Source organism: Scylla paramamosain, unplaced genomic scaffold (genome assembly GCF_035594125.1).
Source record: "Scylla paramamosain isolate STU-SP2022 unplaced genomic scaffold, ASM3559412v1 Contig19, whole genome shotgun sequence".
NCBI lineage: Eukaryota > Metazoa > Arthropoda > Malacostraca > Decapoda > Portunidae > Scylla > Scylla paramamosain.
In genome coordinates this window covers 497,610-507,500 of record NW_026973684.1, presented here as the reverse complement: position 1 = coordinate 507,500, position 9,891 = coordinate 497,610, and the positions used below count along the sequence as shown (strand labels likewise).

General features: G+C 40.5%; 1 protein-coding gene across 8 annotated transcripts in view; it reads left to right on the top strand.

The window, feature by feature from the left end:
• Nucleotides 1-9,588, top strand: part of LOC135097416 (putative nuclease HARBI1) — a 59,687-nt gene extending 50,099 nt beyond the window's left edge. For 3 of the 8 annotated variants that reach the window (XR_010265668.1, XR_010265669.1, XM_063999267.1), the window contains 7 exons: nucleotides 4,347-4,516; nucleotides 4,914-5,050; nucleotides 5,244-5,351; nucleotides 7,296-7,435; nucleotides 8,073-8,184; nucleotides 8,583-8,764; nucleotides 9,066-9,588. Coding sequence is in view for 4 of the 8 variants with exons in the window: in XM_063999267.1 (XP_063855337.1) it covers nucleotides 4,347-4,516; nucleotides 4,914-4,990 (247 nt within the window). In the remaining 4 variants the exon portion in view is untranslated. Of the gene's footprint in view, nucleotides 1-2,966; nucleotides 3,438-4,346; nucleotides 4,517-4,913; nucleotides 5,051-5,243; nucleotides 5,352-7,295; nucleotides 7,436-8,072; nucleotides 8,185-8,582; nucleotides 8,765-9,065 lie in introns of those variants that run through there. The other 5 variants (XR_010265670.1, XM_063999271.1, XM_063999269.1 and 2 more) reach the window with 5 other exon arrangements.
• The last annotated feature ends 303 nt before the right edge of the window (nucleotides 9,589-9,891 follow it).

The following is a 9,891-nucleotide window of genomic DNA, read 5'->3' as shown; positions in this document are numbered from 1 at the left end:
CGTACGCTTCGGGCGACGGGAATTCCCGCTCGGGTAGGGTGGCGGGAGTTCCCGTCCTCTGCTGTCCCGCCAAGATTTGTACTCCCGTGACGTAATTATTATTTCCTGTGGTTGATGGCATCCCTGCCCTACGTTTCACGCAACTTCCCGTTCCCAGAGCACTACAGACCACTATGGCGGACAGATAATTATGCTGATAATGATTTCCCTGTGTCTGGATGCGTGGAGGAAGGGAGCGCGCCAGCGGGCCCCAGTTCCTCTACCCCTATAATCAGGGAGCGCACTAAGCCACCGCATGTGGTAAATATGAATAACAGTGGTATCCTAAGAGCCTTGTTCGATGAGACGCTTTCTCCTTTGGAAAGCGGTGAGTCAGGGTCTGAGGAGTCGGTAGATGAATTAGAACAGATTGGGGCAGAATCTGTTTCTGTGGCATCTGTTCAGAACACACTGCCTCGCATCACCACGTCACAGTCTTTTCCTGCCTTCCCAGTCACATCTGACGATGAAAGTGACGAAGGGCATGTTGATGATCCGGGGAGGGAAAATGAGTCAAGAAGCGAGACAAAGGCTGAGCGTTGTGTGGCTCCAAACCGTCGTTGCCGCTCGCCCTGCCATCAGACAACCTCCCCCACACCTTCGTCCTCCACACACTCATCACCAACACCTTCATCCTCCACACCCTCATTACCCACACATCCATCGTCTGCTTTCACCGCATCACACCCTTCACCACCTCGACGTAAGACCGCACGAGGACGTGTCCTTGGGGCTCGGCGTGGTATCAGGGGTGGCCGACGTGGTGCCCGTCGTGGAGTTCATGACGCTCGTGGTATGCAACCACAGCAGGTCCGTCATGATCTTTTTGACTTTGTGTGGGAGGACGGGGAGAACTTTGATTCTGAGCCTCTAGTTTTTGACAACAGTGAGGCAGGTGTACAAGCGGAATTTCCCTGCACTGCCACGTCGAGTGTGTTGCAGTTCTTCACTGCCTTTTTTGACCTAGCAGTGATGCAGTACCTGGTATGGGAGATAAACTGCTTCAGAGAGATCAGTGTTAGATGGTTAGCACCTTTGAAAGTCCCCAAGGAGTCAAAGATGAAAGCATGGACGGATGTGTCTGTTGAGGAACTGTACGTGTGGTTTGCTCTCACCATGCTCATGCCCCACGTCAAGAAACATGTTCTTCAGGACTACTGGATCGTTGGTGACCTCATATCCACGCCGTCATTTGGAAAATGGATGCCAAGGGACCGGTATCTCCTCATTCTTCGGTACCTTCACTTCACCAACAATTATGGACCGAAACCAATTGACAGGCTGTGGAAAGTGAGGTCGATCCTGGAGATGATTCGTGGGAAAATGCAAACGTTTTTCATTCCCTTCCAGAAAGTGGTTATCGATGAATCGCTAGTTCTGTTCCGGGGGCGTTTGTCCTTCATCCAGTACATCCCGTCAAAGCGGCATCGTTTTGGCATAAAGTTTTTTGTCATCTGCGACTGCCAAACTGGTTATGTGCTGGATTTCTTGGTTTACTCAGGGGCAGATATTGACATTCCTTCCAATGACCCCCACGGGTTTTCGGGTGCAGTTGTGAAGGCTCTAATGGAGAACTACTTCAATAAAAATCACATACTGTACACTGATAACTATTACACATCTCCAGCCCTGAGCCACTACCTCCTGGGACAGAAGACCGGATCCTGTGGCACCGTTCGTGCCAATCGCAAACACTGGCCAGCATTCCCTTCCGGGACCAGGAAGGGAGACATCATAAGAAAGAAGTCTGGGAAAATGCTGGCCCTACACTGGCACGACAAAAGAAAGGTCAACATGATCACGACCATTCACCAGGGTGCCATGGTAGATTCCTGCAAGAAAGAACGCGGTACAGGTAATGTTGTGTACAAGCCTGATGCCGTGGTGGATTACAATATCAACATGAGGCTTGTTGATAAGTCGGACATGATGGTGGGCGAGATTGACTGCCTAAGGAAGTGCTGCAAATGGTACAAAAAAGCGTTCCTCCACCTCCTTGATATTACTGTCCTGAATGCCTATATACTTTACCAGCATCTGACCAAGAAAACGACATCACTGCGGGAGTTTGAGAAAGAGCTGGTGAAGCAGATCCTGGAGCATTACGGTACTGTTCAGGCCTCATGTTCACGGAGACATATCCCTGACCGTCAGGTCGATAGGCTGAAGGCCTGGGAGTGGATGTCGCGTCACAAATTGGCGCTCCTCCCACACCTGCCATCAGGGCGTAAGGGGTCCAGGCGCTGTCATGTTTGTGCTAACACAACACGAAAGGCACCAGCACGTAAGGAGACCCAGTACTGGTGTCTTGAGTGTAAAGTACCATTGTGTCCTGGATGTTATTCGGACTACCATTCCCTGGAAAATTTCTAAGAATGAGGAATGAACTTGTACATAGTGTCTAATAATATTTTGTGTATAAAAGGGCAGAAACAGCAGTAAGCTTTAGAGGGTGTTATTTGTGTGCAGTACATAAGTATATTTCTGTTTATGAAAGCATTTCTTATACATATGAAAGCAGAAAAGTCATTCAGTTTTGTTAGGAGTTATTTTTATGTAAGCTACAAACCTGCGTAATATGTAGCCTAACGAGTGTATATACTTCATAATTGTATTGGGTTTATGGAAGTTTTTTTTGGGTGCATATAATAGCAGAAAAACACTTTCAGTTTCGAAAGGAGTTAATTTTATGGGCGTCAAACATGCGTAATGTGTAACCTAATATGAATAAACATGTAGTGCCTAATAATATTTTGTGTCTTGTATACAAAGACATAAATGGCACCCAGTTTTATAGGGTGTTATTTGCATGCAGTATATAATTATATTTCTGTTTATGAAATAATTTCTTGTACATATAAAGGCAGAAAACTCATTCAGTTTTGTAAGGAGTTATTTGTATGTATGCTACACATACGTAATATATAGCCTAATATGTTTATATATTCCATAATTTTACTGTGTTTATGATTTTTTTTGTGCATATAATGTCAAAACACACATTCAGTTTCGTAAGGAGTTATTTATATGAGTGTCAAACCTGCGTAATATGTAGCCTAATGAGTGTATATATTCGATAATTGTACTGTGTTTATGAAAGTTTTTTTTTTCATATGATGACCAAAAAAAAAAAATAAGTTTCGCAAGGAGTTATGTATATGAGCATCAAACCTGCGTAATATGTAGCCTAATGTGAATAATCGCGCTGGTATGAGAGAATGCATGCTGTGTACGTGGTGGCGCGGGGAGAGGGAGACCCAGGCCAAGGTCAACAGCACCCGCACGAACAAGTGCGCTCGGCTTGGCCAAAAGTAGCACCTCTTCCCAACATCATATCTCTGCCGGGCTGCAACCTAGACAAATTCAATTTATTTCATCGTGAAGAGGAAGGATTGGCGGTGAGATAACACTAAAAACTACTATGTTTTCGTTTGAAATTACCCCACAGGGTACTGATGAAGAACACCTATTTTTCTGAAATTTATCAATACTGCTCGCGCGCTGAGAGGACGACAATAGTCCTCTAGCCCGAGGTCTATGGGTTAAGGACACTAATATAAATTAGCATAACCTGTGGAACACCCGTGAAGGATGGGGGCACATTCACATATATGTTTCAGGTTTATCAAGAGGTACTCGTATATGTGAAAGAATGGAGGAGGATAGACGTGTAATAAGGACAAGAGAGGACTCCAAACAATTACCACTACTTTTTGTTGAAACAAATTGCACAATATCCTATAAATATCTTTGTAGGTGAATAAACTGATTTTCAGTGTGGTGAATAATATTTAGGTGTGGCTGACTTTCAAGGATAAAAGGCATAAAAGTCAACCTGCTGCATGCCATAGTTTATAAAGTTGTAATCCAGTGTTAGGAACGTGCCAAGATTAGTTAATAGTGCCAAAATATGTGAGTGCATAATTGATAAGGAGGGATGAGGGATGATGCTAACCTTACCAAACCTGCCGTCAAGCACCCCTGGGGCTGTCCCTTCCTCACCCACCGCATTATTATTCATGTGTACAAATATTTCTAGACTTGTATGTTTATTTCTGACATGTTTCTAACACTGTCTTGAGGATAACTTAATTTACTAGACTGCTGGCAAAAAAAAATTGACAGCAGATGTAATGTGTGCGTGGATACGGCTGCACTCATGGAAACAACACTGCATTACATCTACAAGGATCACATTACATTTCTGCTGCTGTTTTTTTTTTTTTTTCTTACAGCAGAAGGATGTATCTTATTCAAAATAAATAAATAAACAAAATGAAAACTAATGGCTTATAATCTGCTTTCAGGACCTATGCAAGCAAGTGTCAGCAGGGTCTTCAAGTGTGTGTGTGCACCGTGTTGAGTGATAAGTCGGTGCAGGAAATCAAGATGCCTCCAACACACCTTGATCAAAGGAGAACTGCACACCAGTTCTTCAGGATTAAAAATTTCTTAAGGGTTATTGGGGCCATTGATGGTAAGATTAACAATAATGTATTTTGTTTTAAATTTAGTGCTATTGTTATAGTCTATCACTTCATCGGTGTTTACTTTGAGTGAAAGGTATCTCACAGCCTCAAGTTCCTGTTAAGCATTAAAAAGTTTTCATATTTTATGTATACTGTGTCCATATCCAATGCAGGTGGTATATATATATATATATATATATATATATATATATATATATATATATATATATATATATATATATATATATATATATATATATATATATATATATATATATATATATATATATATATATATATATATATATATATATATATATATATATATATATATATATTAATGATGGATATATGTAGCTACTGTGTAACATGATCATCATGTAATAGTTTCTTTTGTGTGCACAGGCAGCCACATTGCCATGAAGGGCCAAAGTGTGGATGAGGCCCTCTACTTGAACTGGAAAAGGTATCACTCCCTCTGAACATCCAACTTGTTTGTGATGCAAGTGGAGTGATCCTCAGCTACTGCTCCAGATTGCCAGGTATATAGCATTATTGCATCACATGTTTACCCAACCATGTATTTTATTGATTTTCATGTGACTGCACATGGTTACTGGTGTTGCATAGGAAAACATAGTGTGATAAGCCTTGACATTAGTTATAAATGAACACTTGATATACTCCTTTGTAAGTAATGAATCCTCTTGTAGTATGAAATCTCACTTTTCACAGGTGCCTGCACTCTTGTGGAGGTGGCTTGCAGTACAGAACCATCAAGTGTGTCAAAATAATTAATGCTTGCCTGCTCCTACACAACTGCTGCATCAAGTTCCTGATGACGTATGTACTTGTCACTATTTTTCTTTTTCTTTTTCTTTTTTTTTTTTATGTAGGAAGGACACTGGCCAAGGGCAACAAAAATCTAATAAAAAAAAAAAATGCCCACTGAAATGCCAGTCCCATAAAAGGGTCAAAGCAGTGGTCAAAAATTGATGAATAAGTGTCTTGAAACCTCCCTCTTGAAGGAATTCAAGTCATAGGAAGGTGGAAATACAGAAGCAGGCAGGGAGTTCCAGAGTTTACCAGAGAAAGGGATGAATGATTGAGAATACTGGTTAACTCTTGCGTTAGAGAGGTGGACAGAATAAGGGTGAGAGAAAGAAGAATGTCTTGTGCAGCGAGGCCATGGAAGGAGGAGAGGCATTCAGTTAGCAAGATCAGACAGAAGAGCAGCTAGCATGAAAATAGCGGTAGAAGACAGCTAGATATGCAACATTGTGGCAGTGAGAGAGAGGCTGAAGACAGTCAGTTAGAGGAGAGGAGTTGATGAGATGAAAAGCTTTTGATTCCACCCTGTCTAGAAGAGCAGTATGAGTGGAACCTCCCCAGACATGTGAAGCATACTCCATACATGGACGTATAAGGCCCTTGTACAGAGTTAGCAGCTGGGGGGTGAGAAAAACTGGCGGAGACGTCTCAGAACTTCATAGAAGCTGTTTTAGCTAGAGATGAGATGTGAAGTTTCCAGTTCAGATTATAAGTAAAGGACAGACCGAGGATGTTCAGTGTACGAGTAGAAGAGGGGGACAGTTGAGTGTCATTGAAGAAGAGGGGATAGTTGTCTGGAAGGTTGTGTTGAGTTGATAGATGGAGGAATTGAGTTTTTGAGGCATTGAACAATACCAAGTTTGCTCTGCCCCAATCAGAAATTTTAGAAAGATCAGAAGACAAGCGTTCTGTGGCTTCCCTGCATGATATGTTTACCTCCTGAAGGGTTGGACGTCTATGAAAAGACGTGGAAAAGTGCAGGGTGGTATCATCAGCGTAGGATTGGATAGGACAAGAAGTTTGGTTTAGAAGATCATTAATGAATAATAAGAGAGTGGGTGACAGGACAGAACCCTGAGGAACACCACTGTTAATAGATTTAGGAGAAGAACAGTGACCGTCTACCACAGCAGCAATAGAACAGTCAGAAAGGAAACTTGAGATGAAGTTACAGAGAGAAGGATAGAAACCGTAGGAGGGTAGTTTGGAAATCGAAGCTTTGTGCCAGACTCTATCAAAAGCTTTTGATATGTCCAAGGCAACAGCAAAAGTTTCACCAAAATCTCTAAAAGAGGATGACCAAGACTCAGTAAGGAAAGCCAGAAGATCACCAGTAGAGCGGCCTTGACGGAACCCATACTGGCGATCAGATAGAAGATTGTGAAGTGATAGATGTTTAAGAATCTTCCTGTTGAGGATAGATTAAAAAGTTTAGATAGGCAGGAAATTAAAGCAATAGGGCGGTAGTTTGAGGGATTAGAACGGTCACCCTTTTTAGGAACAGATTGAATGTAGGCAAACTTCCAGCAAGAAGGAAAGGTAGATGTTGACAGACAGAGCTGAAAGAGTTTGACTAGGCAAGGTGCAAGCACGGAGGCACAGTTTCTGAGAACAATAGGAGGGACCCCATCAGGTCCATAAGCCTTCCGAGGGTTTAGGCCAGCGAGGGCATGGAAAACAGGTAGTAGTTGACAGGATATATCCGTATCATGGACATTAGATTTAACCGAGTACAGTCATGAATGTTCTTACATTTGTTAGGGTAATGAAATTTGTGTTTTTTTTTCCTACAAAGATGTCTGAAAGTCATTATGGTTTGGGCTAGTTTTAGATCATCAAAATGCTAAATGTCAAACTACATGACTATTCCTCTCATACAATATAAACTTTAAACAAATGGAACAGTTAGGTTCCAGTCCTTAGACCTCTCAGACCCTCACAAAAGTCTGCTTACAGCTACCACCTCTTGAGGATGAAGCAGTGCCCCATGCCGATACCAACCCTGCCGTGCTGTAGAGGGATCATTGTGCTCCAGGCAGAATTGTGTAGCAAGAAATCATACAAAACTTCTTCCACCAATGCAGTAAGGAAGTGAGGTCAGTAATCATGTAATGAGTGAAATAATGGTTTTCCATGTATCACAGCATACTAAATGAAAGAGATCAGTGCACCATTTAAATTCAGCAAACACTTAAGTGGCTTGCTAGTATAAGGTATGAATAACACAAATAGATAAAAAAAATGCTGTAGATTTATTTAAAAATAAAATAATATTACCAGTTACCAAAGTCTTTGCAAGAATAAGAAAAATATAACATATATGAGTATAGTTCACATCCTGAAAAAAAAAAAAAAAGTAAATAAACATATTTGTAGAAATGGCCACCAGCAGGTCACCACAAAACACTAATCTTATTTTTGTACTTTAAGTAACACAGAAGCATTGTAGGTATCACAGTGAAGTTTGGTATTATATTGCACTAACATTAACATGCTGCTCGAGGTTAATGATAGAATTGCTATAACTAATTCTACAGAAAAGAAATATAACTTAATATAACTTAATTTCATAACTTAGTGTTATAACTTAATAACTTAATAAAGGTAAACTTAATAAAGGTAAACATTAAAATGCTATAAATTATTGGTGGGTGGTGTTGGCATTAATGAAGTGCTCAGTAAGTGTTACCAGCTGCTGCAGTGAATGCACAATGTTCCTCTGCACTTCAACAGATTGTCAAAGTGCCTGGGACATGTTTTGTACAGCCAGCTGCACCATCACCAGCTCGTCCAAGCTCAGACTAATCTGCTGTTGGGTTTCCTGTGCTTGAGAGAGAACTTCTGAGTGAGTCTGAGTGGCCACCTGCAGTACAGTTCAGAAGCAAACATGACTTTACACCACAAGTTACAAATTAAGTGGTATTTTAAGTTACATGTCATGCTGTGTCCTTTTACCTCATTTGCTCCTTGGACCTTTCTGCTATACAATACCCAGGGTGGTGGTGTGATGCACTTATGGAATCAACACTTTATATGCCTCAGAGATGTATTCCTCAAAAAAAAAAATTAATTAATTAAAAAAAAAAGGTCAAAATAGCAAGAACAACAGACTTAGTGGCAGGAGTTGTATAATCAGTGTTCATTGTACTGGAGGACACAACTGAATACATGTTAACATGTTATTCACCATTGCATGTAGTCATCTATAACGTGGATAATTTGAACAAAGATGTTCTCATTCAGTGCAGATGACACAGCATTGTCAAATCCAGAGGCCCCTGTGGACCCAGCAACACCAGCAGAAGAGGGTTGGATGGCTCCAACACTACTGCTGGTTGTGGTCTACTACTACGGCTGTGGTCCTTCTAGAGGCCCTGACACTTCTGAAAAAAAAAAAAAAAAAAAAACTGCTGTCATTACTGCAGGTAGAGAATAAGCTGGTATTCTTTGAGTGATGTTTTTATTGACTAATTTTTCTTTTAATTAGCAGTCAACCTAGTCATGTCTGTGTCTATCACACAGTTTTGCTGAGTTGATGAGCAAATGTGCAGATATCTACATTCATGAAGATGAGTGTTGGACATGACGCTGCCAACCCCATGGAAGATGATGCTGTAACACAATTATTGTTACATTACAGTATTGCACTGAAAAACAGCATTAATTTACAAAATGTAATTTGACCTTTGTTAGTTTACTTATGCAGTGTGGCGCCATCACTTTCAGGGTATGGCAGTCCTGCAAATGCTGTGTGAGGCAACATCCACAGCATGACCAACTCCACAGCAGTGTGTGTTGTCTCATCTGGAGGCCCCCACCTGCATGGATATGAATGTTGCAATTATCACCCACTTAGAAGTTCACATGTAAAGCCAAATCAACTTGGTGTATCATGAATGCATTAGAGCACAATAATGTTATCTAGCACTGCAGTGGTCACTGTCTCAGACCTGACTGCCAGAGGTACTGTACATACTCCTATTTATAATCCATTGCTTAGTTGGTTCTTGATTATGTTTATTGACTATATGAGTAAATTTTGTAACAGCACCAATAATTAAATACATATACACAAGAACAAACTTCTTTTTATACAACTGCAGGGGTTTTAAGCACTGCTAACAATCACCTAACCTAACTAATCTAAACATAACTTAACCCTCCTTCCTCAACAAAGTAAAATCAATATTCAAGAAATAAAATTTAATACAGCAGTTTGTGTCCCAAAGGCTGACCAGAAAGAAACATTTTTTTTCTCAATATGTAACAAAGTCATACAGAGGAATTTGTTCATATTACTCAAAACAATGTTCAGCAATGCCCAAAACATCAGTTAATTAAATTCCATGAGCAATTAGGTCAAGACAAAATATGAATCAAATATGGTAGTGTGGGTAAATTTTTACTCTTTCATCTGTTTATCTTTTCCACATGAAACTATTTGCTTTTTGTTATTTTTGGCCTACACTGAATTAGTATGTTAATCAAACCTGATGTAACCTTACCAAAGTAATCTAACAAAACCAAAATAATATAACCTAACCTAACCTAA